At 37.0% G+C, this 21,325-nt stretch overlaps 1 protein-coding gene across 5 annotated transcripts in view; it reads right to left on the reverse strand.

The window, feature by feature from the left end:
- Positions 1–930: 930 nt before the first annotated feature.
- The window catches only part of STK3 (serine/threonine kinase 3), a 156,735-nt gene continuing 136,340 nt past the window's right edge, over positions 931–21,325 (reverse strand). For 4 of the 5 annotated variants that reach the window (XM_067290362.1, XM_067290355.1, XM_067290357.1 and 1 more), the window contains one exon: positions 931–5,235. In XM_067290362.1, the coding sequence (XP_067146463.1) occupies positions 5,077–5,235 (159 nt within the window). In that variant the 3' untranslated portion in view covers positions 931–5,076. Of the gene's footprint in view, positions 5,236–16,522; positions 16,780–21,325 lie in introns of those variants that run through there. The other variant, XM_067290359.1, reaches the window with a different exon arrangement.

The raw sequence follows: 21,325 nt of genomic DNA on the forward strand, positions 1-21,325 counted from the left end.
GTAGCTATGGCCATGGTGAATTCCTGCCATCCGAGCAGAGCTGGATCAAAAGCCATTTGCCCCATCACTGCAGTCTGGTCCCTGAAATAGTGAGCTGGCTCCTGCAAGGCTTCCCAGACCAGAGTCATTGGTTTGATGCTGATCAAGTATCCACATTCCTGCTACCTCCCTTGGTGGCGAGGTGAGCACTGGGCGGTTTGCTCCCCTTTGCCGACGTACCACTTCGCACCCCTTCCTCGCACCTCCCAGGAGCCTGGAAGTCCCTGCTGCAACAGGGGAGGGACTGAAGAAGCAGAGGAAGGTGACAACAGTTTCCAGTGGGGCACAGTGTTTATAAGATAACCTGACTACAGGATCCAGCTCATTTGGCCCTCTTGATAGAACCAGCTGTGTCCATATCTGCCCGGGGTTGGGGCATGGAAAGTCTCTGCCTAAATAGCCATCACCTGCAGTCAAATCCTTCCATGACCCCAGACGGGAGTGGGGCAGAAAGGAGGAGGAAACATGTAAATGGGAGTCCCTTTCCACAATGAATACACTAACCAGAGAAAAGAAACACATTCTGTGAAGAGAAGATATTTTAAAACAAACTTAATGGATCATATCCCCAGCACAACTTAATGACTTTACAAAGAACCATCAAAGTAATTTTGCTTTCTCCAAAAAGGAATTAGCTATTATGTCACCTGGCACAAAGATATGGTAAGAAACTTCATGCACTGCCAAAGACTTGTCTTCTCCGAGGCTTTCATTGGCAAGAGTGGACATAATACTGTTGCAATGCATCCTAGTATAGAAAATTCCCCAAGCCACTTTCCTGACCAACTATATGACATTACAGAACATCCATCATTGTTTTCTGAAGTACAGAAAAAAAAATGCGACAGTAAGGTGAAGCTCTTATTATTTATGAATGAAAGAAATAAAGGCTTTCCTCATGTTATAAGGTCTTTTTAATTATAGTTTTATAACCAAGTATATACTTAGAAAATTTAACCCTCATCATGTCACATTCTGATAAAGCAGTGTGCATACAGAGTGTTCGACAGAAGTTTTACAGTATACATTCTATTTAGAAGCACCAGTGCCTAGGAATGGTCACTAACATTATCTCATGTATTCATCCATCGAGCCATTCTTAACCAGCCATTTTTATACTAGGAAGTTCAACATACGGTACAGATGAATGGAGAAGCAGTCTGAGCCATTGTACATTATGTTCTCTCATCTGAATACATCTTGGCAAATATAGACAAGCTATTATTTATTGTGGATAAACAGTAAACAATTATAATATCCAATAACTGTCAGATTAATTCATATTAGCAGTAGAATTTTGTCACTTCAAACATAATGTGTTTCACTGAGGAGTTTTGCTCATGAGTCCCTTTCACTAAAGAGTCTTTACGGACAGATTCTTAGAACAGAATGAATAATTTTAAAAAAATCAGAAAAGATATGGGCTATGGCACCAAATTTAAGTAATTATATGCAGCAGCTTTCCCCAGCAAAGACTCTCCATTAACTACTGTTCTCATTACACTAGGCAATCAAAGGTGCACCTAAAGCTGCTAATGTCTGCTAGTACCTCCAGGTAAAGGATGTCTATGAATACCTCCAGCCTTCACCATGTTGGGGTACTGCTCAGCTCTCTCGAGATTAGGCCTTGAGCAAGCTTAGACTGCAGAGAGGGACTTCTGCAAAGTATTGAGAATTTCTGTCCTTAGACTGGCCTGTTATTCTTTTCCATGATGATCCCCAGAGTTCTGGAGCTTGCATCAATGTCTTCAGGTGGAAAAAACCTTTCCATACCTGACTTTTAGAGACACGGTTTTCTGGGCTCACGGTATTATAGAAAGGAAATTTAAGCATGAGAGGCTATGTAAATGAACTTTAATGGTTATTATTAACATAATTTAGCTTCAGTTAGAATGAACAACAAGACGACGATTATACCTAAGAAATTAGCTTTTATTACAAATGTTTGGTAATTAATTTTCTCAAAAATTTTTTTTTTTACTGATTAACCTAAACATACAAAATCAGAAGCAAACAAGAAAATGCTGGGTTAAAACCTTATTGAAAGTTAACTTGTCAGTAGTTCTATTAGATTTGCTGCAAGTCTTGCTTTCAAAATATCTTATTTATTGCACTATCTGCTTTCCTTTACAGGGATGCTCATCCACCAGTGGAGATGTGTAGTCATTAACAGGGACGATTTGATTCACTTACATAAACAGAAGAAAAAATAAATTGTATCCATCTCTTAATACAAAACCCAGTTCTGTATGTTATTCTTGCATCTAATTTAGAGCCCAATAAGCTGGCTTTTGAAGCCAAAGACAGCTTTATACTGACTATAGTGTGCACCATATCAGATGGCAACATTACTAATTTTGTATTAATTGGTGGAAGTATTCTTTGGTCACAAACTTCCTGCATCTATCCAAGCTACTCAGAAGCTAATTTTCAGCCATTTTAAGTGGACTGTTAAGAGTTTTGATTACTCCACTCTTTCAGATTTTTCTCCTGTGTGTATAATCCATAGCTGTATGTATGTATGCATGTGCACAAAATTTAGTCAAATTGCTTCTATGCAGACAGATCAGGAATAAAGAAAGGATGTCCCTCATCTTCTGATACCTTTCAGATGTCAGACTGCAACAGCTCTAGTCTAAAATGGCCATTTACTGGAGTCCCTCTGGGTAGCTATTTAATATTTAGTGCACTACCTTGCAAAAATTTCCATAACATAAAATATGAAAATTGTGATCATTATACTACACTGCATATTATGCTGCAAAGCTGCATTATTCAAAATTAGTGTCTTATTTTTGGTGGGAAAAGTTTAAGAGAATAAAGGAAAAGAAAGCTACTAATGATGCAAATAAGAATGCTGGACAGTGACATTTTGCTTAAAAGGCATACCAACATAAGACAAGTTAGCTTTCTCTCCTGATGGTTTAAATCTTTCTATATTTCATCTGTTTGTTTTTGTATATAAACAACAGAGAGTTTTTGAGAACAGAAAGTTCAGGAATTGGAAATAAATTTTAAATAAATAATGTAACTGTACTAATTGGGAGGGTTGCTGCTGTTTTTTGTTGCATTATGATTATAATCAAATGATACAGTGATATGATTATACTATTTTTTACTTGACATATTTCATTGTATAAACGTGAGGCGTAAGACTACAAGGCGTATTTATCTTGCTTAAAGTAATTTTTATGGATCTTCTGTGTTCTTATTTCCTTGTAAGGGATGATCATTATTTTAAGAAGCACAAGGGAGTTGAGGATGAGGATGTTTTAATAATCACAATTAAAATTTATTTGACTTTACATGTTAGAGCGTGGTGTGCACACAAACACACGCACAGAACGACAATGACAACAACGGCTGTAGACAGCTCAAAAGCAAACTCTGGTCCCAGCATGGCTGTAATAAGTTGAACTGTTTAAATTTTTTTTTCCCTTTTGCTTAAACTCTATAATACAATGCACCATCTCCAAAATCTGCACTGTTCCATCTGAATGGTCCATATATGATGACAGTAAATGTTAAGAGGTATGAGATGATTACTAACTTCCAGAAAATATTTAACAGAAGATGCCCATACAGTAGTCACCATTAAAAAATGAACAGCTGAAGGTTGCATGTAAAGATCTTTTCAGCTGTATTGTTTAAAGAAGTATGACTATCACAGTAAAGTTAATTACATAAAAGGCAACAATTGTAAAGATATCAATAGAGAACACACTAGATTGTTCAGAAAGTGGATCACATTTTCTGCTAAGTCTGAACTATTTCTTGCAATGTGATAAATTCTACCTACTAGATATAACACAACATGAACCAGAGAGAAAACCTGTAAAAAGATACTAAGAGCTTGATCCTGCATTTCTGATTCCCCAAAATTTACCACAGAAGACTTCAGGAATTTTGAATGTTCAGTGATTGCAGGACAGAACCCTCAGAGTACTGCAAAACACTGCTTTTCAGTACTTAAGTATACAGTTGATTTTCTTTGGCTTTTAAATTACTATCCCTTAATGTTTATAATGTGAAACCAAACCAAACCACCAATAACTCCCTCTCCCCCCAAGACAGTGATAGAAAATTAAACGAACCAAAAAAAAATATCCCAAAAGTGTTGCTGTTACTTCATCATAAAACTACGGTGCAAAATAGGGGTTTCCACTGGTCAGAATTGCAATAGCAATTGGAAATTTACACTGTAGGAGCGACTGCAATTATTGCTTCTCCTGAATTATAGAAAATCAAAACTGACTAGGCACTTGTTTTCTTATTTAATAAGAGATCATTCAGTGTGAGTAAAGATGACAGAAATACTCTCTAAAAGAGCACTCTCTAGTGTAACAACTGTATTGCTCAACCACAGCCACAGTCCTTGATTCAGGACAGCAGTAAGGCATATGTCTATCATTTCGTTTATGCTTAAATCTTACTGATCTGAATGGACTGGATACATGTTCAAGTGCTGTCCTGAATTAGGATGCTTGCTGAAATGGGAGTTTTAGAAGACAATATAGTAGTGAGCTTTTGTATCATACTACAATACCAGTTTTATCTAATCTGGCTCTTCTCTCCACTATATTATCCTAATGCTTCCTAATAAAAAAAGTAAACAGGCATAAAATAAATAGGATAGCCAAAGATTACATAATAAATATGCTACTAAATGGGAGGAAAATATATTGCAACATAAGGCTCTGTAGTGTTGCACAATCAAGAAATAGTTCCAGGTGCTCCAAAACACAACTCCTAACATACAACACAAAATTACCACTATACAGCTGAAAAAAGATTAGGAAGTAATAGACTGAACTTCTATTACATTAAACATTTGAAAATATAACAAGTGGTAATGTGTTTTACTGCCTTTGCAGAATACCATACGTATGCTCTTTCACTGCTCCAATTGTCATCATTTGTGAAGGAAAATTTGAAAGGCTGCATTTTTTTTTTTAACTCTCAGAACTCCTTCAGACTTACAGTTACCAGTGTCCACACTGACTCATGACATTATCTCTGAACGAAAGCAAAACAAACTCAGAAATTTTGTTGTCTCCGTTTCTTTGCGTCCATCGCATCTAGGATAGGCTGCCTCTTTGCAGTGTATCTCTGACGAAGCTCTTCAATTTCTCGTTCCATCATAGGGTCCAAAGCCTTTAATCTCATCTGTAATTCTTCTAAACTTAGATTCTTTAACTGTAAATCAACCAACCAAAAAAAAAAAAAGATTAAAAAGTATTTACAACAACAATGAAACTCACCACCTTTCATAAGCATTTAATTTACATTTGAAAAAGTTTTACAGTTTTTTGTGTATGCATATATAACTATTTATATAACAAAAAGCACTAGTATGCACTATAGTAAGTTTAATAGCATAAGAACACACACATACTTACTGTACATTTAAAAAAAATCACTTTGCATACCTTGTAAATAGATGGTAAATAAATAATAGATCTGGAGTTAAATTCATTATTCTGAAAAAAACACGCCATAGTAGAGACATAATGATATTCACATATAAAAATTAAACTGCCTAATCAAATACTTTTTACAGAACTTTAGTCTCCCACAAGTAATATACTGACAAATATTTAGAAGTACTTTCTGGTAAGAATGACAAGGCACCTGTATTCCTCAATGGATTGCTGCCATAACTACTCAAAGAAATTGCCAGAGTGTATAAATAATACATGAAATAATTTCCTGAACTCATGGGAAGGACTTAGCTTTGACCAAGCTCTTTTATTTCTAAAGATATTTTCTTACAGTGTTAAATGGTTCATTACTTGCTCAGAACTTGTACAAAAATTAAAGACCAATGGGTCATTTAAAAATAAATAGTCTCGCTGCCTTGCTGGCCACTGCAGATAACAACAGCTGGAATCTGGCCACATAATGGGGCACTTCAGGCACTGCTGCCCCATCTGGTCTTCCATGGAAATACCTACATTTGAAATTTGGTCCTTTGATTGGCCTATGTATTTTTTCATGGGGAAGTTTAGTGCTTCTCTGCCTTTCTATTTCTTGCCAGGGATGCACCAATTACTCAGTGTAAAAATGACTGTGGAAAAAGTGTGAAATACATCAATATATTTCAAATAGCACAAGTAATTTCATCCTAGGAAAGGGACAATCTATATTTTGTTTGCCAATATTCTGACATTGCAAACAAGCACACCACCTAACTCAGAAAAAAAAATGAAAACATTTTCTGAATCAACCTACTAATGAGTCAATACTTAGTTCATGAATCTAGGGCAATTTTCCATCAACACAGTCTGATCTGTTTTCCCTGAGGAATGCAATACTACTTTTGATCTATATTTTTATTAGCATCTGAGGCATATAAGTTAGCAACACATATTGCTACATACAGTCCAAACACGAGTGTTATGGCTGCTACTAATATATTACATTGTACATAGTAAACGATTAACAAAGCCAGAACACAGAGGGAGTGGAGATCAGAAATTCATAGAAGAGCATATGGAAAAAGATGAAAATTTTCATGCAAAGTGATTTTAATAATGAAATTCCCATGAAGATGCGAATTTATGGGAAAATATCTAATTAAGGCAAAATCTGCTCGTAATTAATTCTACAAGGCCTCCCCACAGCAGAAAACATGCATCATTCTGCGATTCCTTCAGAAGGAACCACGTGAGGATGTTTATGGTCCCACAGCCAAGAGCAATCCCCCTTGCACTTGGCAATCAAACCCAGAAGTCAAAACACCTTCCAGGACCAAAGATCCTCACACTAGTATTAGCTTCAGAGCAACCTCACACGTGCTTAGTAGCTCAGAAGCTCATTGAGTAATATTTGTTTCTCCAAGGACAAATGACAACTTTGGCTTCTTAGGAGGGAAGGAGTTGCCTCCTAAATAATTAAATATCCTCTAGTTTGGTACGTTTCTCACATTTGATAAACACGAGAAGGAACTGGCAAAAGGAATCATAATTCCTTCGTCACCAAGACTCTTACAGAAAAACATCTTTCTATTTTCAGAGAAAGAAAGGAAAAAATCCATTCTCTTTCATTTTTAGCCAATTGCTAAATATAACTGGCACATTAAAGACACTTTTCACTGAAGATATTCTTTAGAGGAGTGTCAGAGAGATTTGCAGTATCACAGGAAGAGATCACAGTGCTGATTCCCCTGTTTAACCAATTCCAAAGCAACACAGATGAAAGGAGCAATAAAACCATGTTTTCTAGCATGTGTAAGAGGAGGAATGCATTTGGGGCACCATGGACTAGCAAATGGACTAAGAAAGGCACCATAAATAATTGTGTATGCACATGCTGCGTGAGGACCATTATTAAAGTCTGCTATCTGGCCTGGGCCAGACCAGCTACCAGCTTGAGTAGCCAGGTATCCCCTCTGAATCACTGCTATAGACATCAGGCTTAAACTATATATAGTAGACTCAAACTCATGTGATCACATAATTATTCTGTGTTGAAAAACATTTTGTATAAATTGTTAGAGAGAAATGCCATGGGTGAGTTTTTATTTAAATTTCAATCAAGAAATAGAGACAGCAAATAGAATTAAGTATTTTTTAAAGACCACAGGCAGCTGGGCTGGAAATTAAAGAGACTGAATTTTCAAATCCAGAAAATAAGAATCTTTCAGAATGATCTCAGTCACGTCACCCAGGGGACCTAAGCAACTGCAGTACTCATTTGTATAAATGCATGATGCTTGGGTCATCCAAAGGAAGTAAATGACAGAAAACAGGGAAATTAAGAAACTGAAAACAGAGTTATGAATGTCTCATCTATCTGACATCAGATGCAGGATTAAACAGGAATGGTCACAGTGCTCTATGTACTACAGAAAACCAGTTTATCACATCTAAAAGCTGCAGATCATTCTGGGATGTGCATGTGTGCGCACCTCCTTGGCAAATTTCAAAGTATTTTTTTCTTGACTTCTATCCATGCTATTGACATTTCCCAGTGAGAGGCGGCAAAATAATTCAAGCAGGAAATTTAATTATTCCTATGCAATTTATTCCCCTGAATGATAAGTAACTTTTTATTTAGTTCTTAATTCTAACAGAAATAATTTTCAATTTTGCAGGGTACCAATTTGATTTAGCTAATCAGTAAATATTTCAATTCCAATTCTTAAAATGAGAGAGGTAGACACTCATTTATTTCCAATTGCAAACAGGTCACACACTGCCATAAATAATTTCCCATGTAGTTTGCTGTTGTAACTATTAGGGCTACCAATGTTAATGGGTAGAGTATTCAGCTGTGAAGGCTAGAGGAAATCAGAAAGGCTTTATATGATATTTTGATTGCTTTTTAAAAGCTGTAAGCTGTAGCCATCCAGTAATCAGGATAGAATTACCCTGAGGATGGTTCAATTCCTGCCACTCCAAGTAACAGAAACAGTCTTCTCCTTTCTGAGATCAAATAGCCACAATCAAACACATAACAATTAGTACCAGGACGAGCCACTCTAAGACAGAGGCAGTTTTCAGTGAATGAAGTTTCTGCTAACAGCATTTGCCTTCACTGGGACCCTTCATATCACCGTGTAATCACATGGTTTTGGGAAAGCAACAGGCCAAATTAGAACCTATAACACCATGTATGTATCAAGTACATACAGCAATATATAATATCTGGAAACAGATGTGTATACCTATTTTACACACACAAATAGTCTTCTAGAGTGGGTACGCATACTCAGTTTTCCAGTACAAGAAATTAAGTGTGTAGAAGAAAAAAATATATATATATTTGCTCCTGAAAGGTATGCTTGTTAATCTAATAACTGAAGAGAGAGCCACACTGCTAAGGGAAGAGGGAGAAAACAAAGCACAGCAATCTCCAGAGCCAGATAACATTGAATAATGTCTTCTACAAGTTGAAGGATTCTCAGACCATGGTTTCATCCAAAACAAGTCAGAATGAAATTATCTACTCTGCTTTGCTGTACCAAAGGAAATGGATTTTGCCTATAAAGAGGCCAGTTGAGAGCTGCTCTCTCAGAGGAAGCTCGTAGCAACACAAGCTGAGTGCTATCAGCTCCCTTCTCCTCTTGCTGCTTTAAGTGGAAATCCTGGCAGAAGAAAGGTGCCCAAGCAGAAAGGAGCTCTGTCACCCCAAGCTTCCTCTGGCTGAAGATCCTTTAAGCAACACCAACTTGAACTGAAGACAACCAGCACAAAATACAACCATAACTGAATTTGTTACTGTACTATACTCAATTTTCAGTAACAATCACAGAATCACAGAATGGTTGAGGTTGGAAGGGACTGCTGGAGATCAGCTAGTCCAACTTCCCTGCTCAAGAAGGGTCACCTAGAGCACATTGCACAGGATCGTGTCCAGACAGCTTCTGAATATCTTGAAGGATGGAGACTCCACAACCTCTCTGGGCAATCTCTTCCAGTGCTCTGTCACCCTCACAGTAAAGAAGTTTTTCCTCATGTTCAGATGGAACTGTCTGTGTTTCAGTTTGTGCCCGTTGCCTCACGTCCTGTCGCTGGGCACCACTGAAAAGGGTCTGGTCCCATCCTCTTGACACCCTCCCTTTAGATATTTGTACACATTAATAAGATCCCCTCTCAGTCTTTTCTTCTCCAGGCTGAACAGGCCCAGCTCTCTCAGCCTTTCCTCATAAGAGAGATGCACCAGTCCCCTAATCATCTTTGTAGCCCTTCAGTGGACTTGCTCCAGTAGTGCCACATCACTCTTGTACTGGGGAGCCCAGCACTGGACGCAGCACTCCAGATGTGGCCTCACCAGGGCTGAGTAGAGGGGGAGGATCACCTCCCTCGACCTGCTGGCACCACTCTTCCTGATGCACCCCAGGATACCATTGGCCTTCTTGGCCACAAGGGCACATTGCTGCCTCATGCTTAACTTGGTGTCCACCAGCACTCCCAGGTCCTTCTCTGCAGAGCTGCTTTCCAGCAGGTCAGCCCCCAACCTGTACTGGTGCCAGGGGTTATTCCTCCCTAGGTGCAGGACTCTGACCTTCCCTTTGTTAACTTCATGAGGTTCCTCTCCTCTTTAGAGGAGATCTTTAGAAAAGGCAACCCAGCCACACTGTTTAGGCTCCCCTTAGGAGACAGGTAAGTGTGGAAACCTGGTATAACTTATCTCGGACTTTTTGGAAATGGGAGGCCAATTATTTGCCTCCTCCTGACCCACTTTTCAACTTACTCATAATAGGGTTAGAGATATTTCCAAGAAAGGCTACATACAGAAGTCAAAAAGCAGCAGAACAGATTAAGAATTGTGAGCAAACTTTTCTTAATGCGACCATCTTCACTATTGAGATCTTAACCTGGGATAGGTTAAAAATCTGAAAGTTGGGACAGTTAGCCTGCAAGTTATTAGGCAAACTGAAGTTCCTACAGGACTTTGATAACCAACCACAAAGTGATCAAGTTGTGATCAGAGCACATATCACAGCTATTAGCTCTCCAAAGATAGGTGCACTTTCCTTGCATGAAGGTGGCAGAAACCATTGCTCATCACTATTATCTGTAATTTTAGAAGCAGAGATGAGTTTTGTAGCTGAAAAAAAATAATGCAGTACTATTATGCAAGGTATGTGGACTGTAGTGCACTTTCACATTTCATCAAATTATTTTCTATTTTTTTAACATGTCTTCATCAAATAATGACAGAGAAGGAATTCTTTCCTCACATACTCACGTGGTTGTCTCTCAGAACTAAACTCCAGCAAGTCAAATGAAACAACTTTTACTTTTTGGTATTTCAACCTAACGTCTTGCATCCCAGATGGACTAGCTTCATTTGGATCGGTATTTTCAGCAAATCCCAGAATAACTATTTGCAGTCAGTAATTCTTCTACCTGTAGGAGGACACATACCATACCCTATATATTTTGCTTGCAACCATGGTCAAGTCATACTGAAGGAAATTCAGGCCAAAATGGGCAACTGGAAAATCTATATGCGTGCCTGCTACAGGCTGGAATTATGCAGCAATAGCTAGGAAGGAAAGAGATAGTGTACAACCAAAAATGGCCTCTCAGAAGTCATCAAGTCAAGCGGTGCAATGCAAATACTGACTACTGGCTTTCACCTGTTTCCAGCACAGGAGTCAGGAAGGAGGCAATGCATCTGAGGTACTTGGGGGCGCTTGCAGTCCATGAATTTAGGTGAAGGGGTCTGGACGACAGAGGCTGGAACTCGTTAGCTGCACTTGGCCAGCACATATCCGTAGCCATCCAAACTTTTCAGGGGGTGAAAGCCAAGGTTTTGGTGGATGTAGAGCACTATAATCTTAATCCACCCTTGACAGCTAATGGAGATAAATAAAAGCTCTAGGCCTGTGATGTTTTCAATATGATAAAATTAGATTTCATTAGTAATTCCATAATGCATGAGTTACCATTGCAAACCTCCAGTCCATCAAACTAAATTATGGGATACTGCCATTAAGCTGGTGCAACAAAAACAAGCAAATGTATTTTCAGGGTTTAAATTGTTAAGAAAATAGATATTCAATCAAAAAATGATCTGTATTAAGTTTGTTGTGTTTACCTGAAAAAACAAATTCTTCCTAGCAACTGCTTAAATGAATCTTACAGATGCTACATGCCTTATTAGAGGCCTTTGATTAAAAAAATATGGATTGCTAATACTGTATTCTGAGTCATCTATTTTCCCATCTGCTAGTAATTCTTGCAATATGAACTATCAACAGAATGGCTAACAATAATAATTTTCTATGGCAATTGCAAAAGTGGGTTGCCTATAGCACTTTAAGATTTAACCAGTGCATGCCTTGGATTGTTTTGTGTTGTTAGTGGCCTCAGGTAAGAGGAACTTACTTTCTCTCCATTCTAGCTGTTCCTTTACCTCTCCTGAGCAAAGTTTTCTTTTCTCTTATGGAATGAGGTCCACTGATGATTTCAAACTCCTTTTAAATAATACAAAAAAGTTGGACTTGAGCCCACACAAAGGTAAAAGGTGAGCCTTTTTAACCTAATTTTCCAGTCTACAAGCTCACAGCCAAACCCTGTGAATCTCACTTATGTAGTAGTTCTCTCGGGCCTGTGTGCAAAAGGATTTTTTCCCTGAAATATTCCTCAGTTACTGTCATCTGTTCAGCTGCCCCAGCATAGCAATGAAGCAAGAACTGCTGTATGTCCTATGCTTATATGTCAAATTATACTGAGCCAGGATGGGCAATGTCAGGCAGCGAGCTGTCTGAGGCACCCCGCAGCCACCAGTTGGAGCTGTCTCGCTGGCACTCCTGCCCTGTTGGCACCACGGCGGGTAAATCAGCCACAAGAAAGCAAACTCGGACAGGGGATAGAAGGGGAACATTTATTTCAATAGGTCTGAACAGCAAGTCTCCTTGTGGCCAAATGGGAAACATGGGGTTATACAGATATAAAAAGGACCTCATTTACTGTCATTGTTTTTGAGAATTTATGAGAGAAAAGAATTAAAAACATGACTTTTAAAACCCAAAGTTCAGTCAACAAGTCAGACAATACTGACAGTTATCTTAAACATTTTGGGGGGTAAAATAAGCACATAGCATTAAGAAAAAAAATTAAACAGGGACAACTCAATGTAATTTTATAAAGTCTTTTGCAATAAATTTGTACATGAATGTTCCATGATGAAGTCCTACATTCACTAGTAGAACCATCTCTGCTCATACATTAAAGCTACATTGTTTTAACAAAACAGAGGTAAATCTCAGATACTAACAACAATCATCACTTTCAGTTTTAGAAAGCTTTTTTTAGCTCTATGCAAAGTTAGATTTTAACAGCAAACCACCACAGGGGAAAAAAGGAGTTTTCTGTAGCATTAGTGCATACTATCGTTTGTGTACTATTGTTGCATACTACCCAGGGCATTTTCTTTGAGCACATAAAGTACTGCCAACCTAACATGAAGTACTGCCAATTCAAAAATCATGAGCCAGGTCCTTCACAATCATTAAATTACCTTAAAAGACATTAGATCTCCAAAATGAGAGTTTTTAGGGGGAGGAAGTTGTCTTTTTATTTCCCTTCTTATTTCTGAGTCATGAGGATGCACCTAGAATCTAAGTATTTCTGCACAATTAAAAGGACTAAAAAGTTCAGGAACAAAAATTCTCCGAGTCTAAAACTTTAATGAGCAATCTTGACCAGGGAAATTGAACCCTAAGGAAAAAGCAGAAATCATCATGAAAAGCAGTATAAAATTAGTAATATTGGTACTTCTTGCATGTTGTAATTTTATGCAATTCCTGACAAAACTAGTCTTTGAGTGTGTTAATGCTTCATTGCGTACTAAACAGTTCAAACATCATTGACATTGCTTTCACTACTGTAATGGCTGATGTTCATGTAGTTGGACAGTTTGTGATTTTCACTAAGAAAGATAAAACAACCTAGAAGAATCTGAGCACAGGGAAATAACCTGCAAGCGATGTACCTCAAAAACCTGGTAGCTAATAAATGTCCATTAATAAGAGGCTTTGAGATCAACTGTTTAGTAGCTGAAATAGTTTCCTGTTAATAAAAAATAAAAACAACAAAAAAAAGAAAACCTGTACAGAAGGGAAAAAAAAAGCCTACCATACTCTCTCTCACTCTCTCCGCTCTTTGCTCTGTCATTTAGAGAGTGTGTTGGTACATTACATGCTTACAAGTGAGTCTACTGAAGCATGACACTTCAATGTGCTTTCACCTTCTCTTTAAAATTACATCATCTATCACAGAGATTTTTCAAAACGACTTTTTAGGTATCTCTGGCAAAAATTCACTGTTTGAAATGCCTTAGAGAACGACAGTTCCATACAGATCTTGGTGTATTTTTAATACTGTGATTTTCTATATCAGGCATCTCAAGCTTTTGGGCACAGCCATGAAAAATACTCTAAAGGTTTACCAAAGCTCCCAACAGAGTAAATAATCTAAAGATTAGGAAAAACACTCCATCTGGATATTCATATCATGCTTTTTAAACTCAGTTGCAAATATACCCACACAGTGCTGACAGCAAAGCAGCTACAACACCTGATCTAAAAATATACAGAACTCCCCCCCCCCCCCCTTTTGGAGAAGAAAAAAAACACATGAAAAAAAAATTTGCAAACACAACCCAACAAAGGCATAAACCTTTAAAACAGAAAGGAATTCTTTAGCTAGAGTTCTTAGTGTGCTAAATAAGTAGTATCAAAAAGTCAGTATTTTATCTCTATTAAGATGTGTATCTCCAGGGCAAGCATTTTTGGTTACTCTTCATATTCTTCAGCATTGGCTCAGTTACCAGCAGGTACATTACAGTGCACTTGAGTTTAATAGTTATAAAAATATTGTATCACATTTCCAGCAAATTGCAGGTATCATTCATTCAGCTACACAGATCCAAAAGTTACTTTCATATTCAAAAGATGTTTTCTAAGCTAAGGTATTGCCTCCTTGACATTTCATTCTTCAGATGAGATGATCATTATTTAAATGTTCAGAAAATAACAGTTTTGTATCTTTTTAAGGTTCCACTAAACTATGTGTAAATGCAAGTTGTATTAACTATTGAGACTATGAATTTTTTAGGATTAGAATCATTTTAATAAAACCATTCAATTAAGGCTCCCAAAAATCCCAAAGACAAAATTAAAAATTTTCCCAATTTTGCTACAATATTTTGTAAATGTAAATCTCTATTAAGAAGTAAAACTAAAGACATAACTAACATGAAAAAGAAAACTATAAACCTACAAATTCATGAAATACATAATGATATCATTTAAAGATACTTTACTTTTAAAATTTCCATTTAAGATTCTTTTAAAAATAAAATTGACAATGGAAATGCACTGAATAATCAGGATTCCTTTATATCACACAACAACATACATGTATACATAGAGATAATCCTGAAGTTAAACCGAGACCCAGAAAAGCATCTAACCTGGAGAACATTGGCAAAGACTAAAAGAATTTTAAATCTTAAACCTCCATGTCATAGTGAAGGGCAATACAAGTTAATCTCATATTTCTTAGAAATGCAAAATGTTGATACTCAAAACTAAAACAAAAATGGATACAGCAAAACTAAATTTTCCTAACCAGAAAAGTCTGTTGGGAGGACAACCTCAGAAAATAACCCCCAAACACACACACACACACACACACACACACACACACACACACACACACACATTTATATCTAGTTGTTGAAGAATCTTGACTGATTTATATTCTTTGTAAGGAAGATGATTCAATCCCGTTTAAAATAGCCAATTTAGAAGGGATCTAGGAAAATAACACATCATCTTTAATAAATGGAAAGATGATAGACATACTGTTTGTTGGTTTATATTTCATGCAGAAAGCACTCTGGTAGTCACATACAGGAGAGTATTGGTTTCAACCGCTTTCAGTACAAGCTGGACAGGAAAAATCGTATAGAAACCCAGGGAAATTTATAGGCAACAAATGCCATGTTTCTTAATCACTATGGGACGGAAGAGATTACAGCAAAGACAGCGAGAAAACAGCAAAACTGAGATACCAGTTGATAAAGAGGCCTGCAAAGCAACAGAAAGAGGAGGATCTGAACACAACAAATTAGCAAAGCCAGTCAAAAACAGATGATAGAGACAGAAAAGGAAAAACAGAGTAATGAAACTGAACGGTGAGTCACAGCAGAGTGAGAGAGAGATGTCTACCTGCTAAAAGCCATGTCTATTTAATGCCTGGGGAGAAAGGACCAGGGAGAAGACGACAGTTGAACCTACCTGACCTTAAACAACAACGCACAGCATATTGATGTCACTTTTGGAGGCCTGTAGTGATCTGGGAGGGGAGAAATGATCCCTCGGTCCAAGGCTACCGTCATCTTTGCAAGAGAGCAGCAAGTTTCATTTTCTGTTTAACTTTAAGGATTCAGCAGAAGCACTGTTGGCTTCTAAAGAATTAGCCTCAGTCCATAAGTTCCTCAAACCTTCTTTATCCTCGTCTCAGCCATTTTTTAGATTTCTTTTTTCCCAGGGAACTGCTCAACTACCTATTTAGTTTGATGTGGTTCACAATTTTCCTAAGCACCAGAAGAATTAAGCTAGCAAAATATTTGGGTTTCCAACAGCAGCAGCCCAGGTTGCTGAGTCTCCAGACAACAGAATTGTATTGTCTCACTCTTGTATCATATTTGGAAGCTCGCTGACCATAAGGGATGGAGATTTCATTTTCTTTTATAAAAAGAGCTTTGATGATACAAGAACTGATGAAACTCATTTAGAAAACTTTCTTACTCTGTTCAAGAACCGAGGAGCATTTTCAAAAATCTCATTACGTTTTAAGAAACACTTTAATTCTTAACAGCATTGCTTTTTATTGGAGTTATATCTACAAATCATACAAATCAGACAGATACTGCAGAGTTGCAGCAGGTTCATTAATGTAGAAGATTTAGTTTTACTTCTGACAAAATGCACCAGCTCCACAGTCATTAAAAACAGCATAAATAAAAAACTGATTATCAAATAATCTTTAATCAACCTGATGAAATACACATTAGAATGGTCTAACTGTAGCACAGACAGATACTGTCATGCTTCAAGTTCAGACCAAATTAAATCTAAGATAAGTTAACAAATACAGAAATTGGTAACCTACCAGATAGTACCACTTATCTAGCAGCTTTTATATATACAGTATCTTCTCCTTTAAAGACATGTAGTACTTTACTCTCGCTACAAGTAATATACTAAGAAATATCCTGAAAAATGAAAATACAGAAAAAGATAATCATTATGTTAAAACACATGAAGTAAGAAGCTCATGTATCAACACACTACTAAGAGCAATACTAAATAAAACAAGTGCCATCAGCTCAATGAACAGGAACTCCACACTATCTCGACACTGAACAGAAACTTAACCACCAACTAATTCTATTCTCTAAAATGGAGTCCACTCAGTGAAAGCTGTGTATTAGGTTAGAAATGCTGTACACTATTTATTCATTAAACAAGATTCAATGATTCAGTGGCACATTCACTTACTGAGTCCAGAACTGCCAAAATCATTTGCCAAAAAAATTTTGTTATCAAATATTTTGTCCATGACTTAAACATTAATCTGATCAAGCCAAAAATTAGCATAGTTCATTTTTACCTTCACAGTATGAACTCCCAGGAAGGTCTATACCACATGTGATCTATTCACTTTGTCACAGTTTAAAGAATATTACTTTGTTTAATTAGGTTTTTCAGATTATACTTTGCAGATATATTTGTGGTTTATTAAGATGAGGAAAAAACATTAGCGCTAAGCATAATGCAAACAGGTATTGCGCAAGCTTTTGCAACAGCACCGCCAATCAATCACAGTCCCAATTTACAGCACTTAGTGTTCCACTTCTGGATTGCTTGACTAAATTACACAATTACCTAGACCACAACTAGGGACTGATACTAGCTCTGCGAACTCTCCAGATGTATGATGTGTTCCGAGTCTCAGCAGAACCCTACTGGCCTATCTACCCACTGCTAGTTTTCCCATTCATCATTTCTAGAGTGATTATCTACATTTTGATTAAGTTTCACTTTTCTACACTTAAAAACATTAAAGAAATGGAAATAATTCTAAAATCTTAGTCAATGCATAGTGTATTAACAATGAAAATGCTACACATACCACACTTAAGGTAGAGATGGCTATACCTTCAAATGGAAATCCTTGTCCTGAAAAACACTGTTGGGGCTCAAACATAGGTTTTAAAATTGATTTAGCATTCATGATTTGGAAACTGAAGGAGAACCAAGGCCTCACCCGTATTATTTCCAAATCTAACTACCATGGCAGGAAATAATGAGCGCCCCTATCAAGCTCTAACTCATTCCAAACAATCCATTCAGCACATTCCCAGACCATATAAAAAGGATGAGGAAAATGTGAGCCAGACATACATACACCTGAAATGCAGAGTGTTAGTACTCAAATAAAATCTGTGCTCAATTCAGTCAACTGCTATACAGCTCACAGGCTAATTTTTAAATAGAACTGTAATGTGTTTCACAACTGCACTTTCAGAAATAATTAAAAGCCAAAGAAACATTGATTTCAATTTAGAGTATCTTGCCAAAGCAGTTCAATTGTTAATATCATCTTTAGAATAGTGCTTTTCTAAAGTAAAGATAAAAGCATAAAAGCTGAGGTTATTAAATGCTCTCATAATTCATTTAAAACACCATCACTGGGTTTTGTTTTTACAGAAGATCTATTCCTCTGTTTGAATGGTATGCTACATTCAATGGTCTCTCACTGAAGAGAGAAAATACAAATGAATGGGACTGGTAACATACTTAGTATCATTAGCTTCTTCAGAGCTTTGTGAGACTAGAGAGGGCATGAACATCTCTCTCCACCAACAGATCTGATGTGCATATGCACAAGAACAAACAAATGCAGGGATACACAGGGTTAGTGTCAAAAAGATCACATCTGTCCTGGACTTTCTGTATTAAATATGAGTTCAGCAAAGCATGTGAATTACTTCTTGATCCAACTGTCGCACATATCAGAATCTGGACATTAGGACTTATGGTTAAAGAAAATTCTCTCAGACAGACATATAAATACACTCCACGCATTCCTGAATTGGTGTTAATGAAATTCACCTTATGTGGCAGAATTATGCCACATTCAAAAAACCAGTGTGCATCTTTACAATGTTAGTGTCTTGTCACAAGTAGAAAACAACACAGTATAAAGGAGTTTAACAACTTTTATAATATACAGCAACAAATATTAAGAACCTTAGAAATGTAATAATTTAAAAGTATCCCCAACACTGCTCTCCTCTTCCCTTTTCACCCCAAACCAAGAGGGATATTTTCATTTGAAAATTAATATGATCTTCTGGACAGAATCTCCTAAGGACAGATGAGTGAGTTTTAGCTTTAAGCCACGATCCTCCGAAAAGCTGTTACAGTTTTGAATACAAGCTGCCTTGCTGAACCACCAAATGTACTGAACAGTGGACCAACAAGTCAATTCTTTTCTCTGAAAAGGTGTGAGCTGCCCGAACAGGTTTGGATGGAGAAAAAATTACACCTCTTTTTCTGCTTATTTCCTTTGAGATTTGTAGTGCTGCTGACACAGCTGAAGACCTTGCGTTCTTATGCTCTGAAATTACAGCGTAATCAGAGACTAGATGTCCTAACATCCTATCATCACAGAAGTTACACTAACAATTTAAGAACGCAAGAGACAAAAATAAAGCTTTTTTTTTTTCTTGACAACACTGCAGAGGTATGGTTTTCATTAAAATATTCCTAGTTAATCTCACACACGCACACAGGCACACATAGTTGAAATTACAAATACTCAACACTTTTCAAGAATTCACTATGCTGTAAAATCAAATATATTAGAGACAATGAAAAATAATTTATTTTAGCACATTATTCTGCTACAGGCAAACATCAAATTCATCAAACACTCAGCTAAAAAGTCACAAAAAAAGTAAGCGATGACTTCAGAACATTTTAAAAAAACCAACATATTAAAAGATATTTTAAGGTAGTAACATAATCATATTGTACATAAAAGCTTGTGGACTTGGGCCATTAGATCAATTTTAATAAATAACTAATTTTGATTGCTTTCATTTTCATTAATGATCTGGAGGGTACAAATCAACGGAGGTATTGGCTTTTTGCCTTTCTCGCCCATTTCAGTCTCAAACTACATTTCTTTCTCCTCTGTCACTATCTCCCCTTCCTTTAAACACAGTCTTACAGAAATAGCTCATTCTGTTATTTTGCCATTAGTGTCTCCAAACATCTTCCATTCTGGGAGCTTGTACTTATGCCACCTGATGACCTGTAGCACACAGGGAACCCTAGTAATTATAAGCTAAACATCCACTAGCCTGGTTGATGACGATGTTGCTAGAATGCCAGCAACGTTTACCAGAACTTGACTATTAGAATAACAAGAGGAAATGGGGAGTTTCAGAATTTAATGACTGTTTTCTCTCACTTTCACCACTGAATTCTATTTACACTCTCCCAGGCAGCATCACAGTGCACAGCTTTAACTAGAAGCAGTAACATTGTAAAGCCACCGGGTAATTTAAATTAATTATATTAAATATGTTCGGCATAGTTTAATAAATTCACATCTTGCTCAGCAGTTTAATATCACGCAATATTTTAAAAGTAGCAATATCACTTGAAAATTGACAAATTTGCTATTTATTGTTGCTATAGCAACCACAGAAATCCGCAAAAGAAAATACCAAGCAATAAAGGATGAAATGTCATAGAAACAGAATAAGAATAGAATGAGTTGTGTCAGCACTAGCTTTAAGCAAAAATTCAGGCACAAACAAATTCATGGATAGAATTATAAAAAGGTGAGGAAACAGAAATAGGCAGTTATATGGAATATTACCCATGTTCTCCAACAGAGATTTCATGCAGATTAGTTTAAACCTCTGAGAAAACTAAAACACATTAGATAAAAATTCAGAGAAAACATTCAGCAGAGATGACGATACAAACTCATTGCTTCACGAAACGTGCAAGAAGATGAGGTGAACTGACCTAACAGCTTCCTACTGTCCAAAGGGATCATCTTGCCCCAGCCCCCTCCTCACAGCGGTGTTCACTTAACGCTGTGATGAACGGATTCAGCTCACTAAATTAGCTGAGAGCTATTGACTGCTGCTTCTGATTAGCGAGCTGCATCCGAAGCAGCGAGCGGGCACAATACTACCCCTTTCAGCAGAAGCGAGCTGTTAGAGCTCCTTGACCAACATCCTAACAGTGTAAAACAATTTTGAATCTTTCATTTAATACTAAGAATATCAGACTATAACACACTATAAAAGATTTGGACTTTCTTAGACTACTACTAAAATAAATCCCAAAGGCTTAGTAATGAGAAGCAAGAAGTGAAATCCTACAGTAGGAGCCATTCCTTAAAATATAAAAATTACAGGTCTTATTCTTGATTTCATCTCATGAAGACAGGTCCACAACTAATGAAAAGAAGATCAAAGCCCTCTAGATTTCAGTTTTCCTATATACCCATCTCTTACTTATAATAATACTGCTGCACTGTCACACTATAGAAATAGTTAAAAGCCTTCAAAACCAGAATAGAGTAATAGCTAAATTGCTGCCAGTTCCACTTGGTTTTCTAAAATTCCCTCAAGCAGAAGGAACTAACAATTGACTTAGGAAGTTATGAAGGAATTCAAATGTAGGGATTTATATTCCTGCAGGTCAACCCACCACTGCACTGTATAATAA

This window comes from Apteryx mantelli, chromosome 2 (genome assembly GCF_036417845.1).
Source record: "Apteryx mantelli isolate bAptMan1 chromosome 2, bAptMan1.hap1, whole genome shotgun sequence".
Lineage (NCBI taxonomy): Eukaryota > Metazoa > Chordata > Aves > Apterygiformes > Apterygidae > Apteryx > Apteryx mantelli.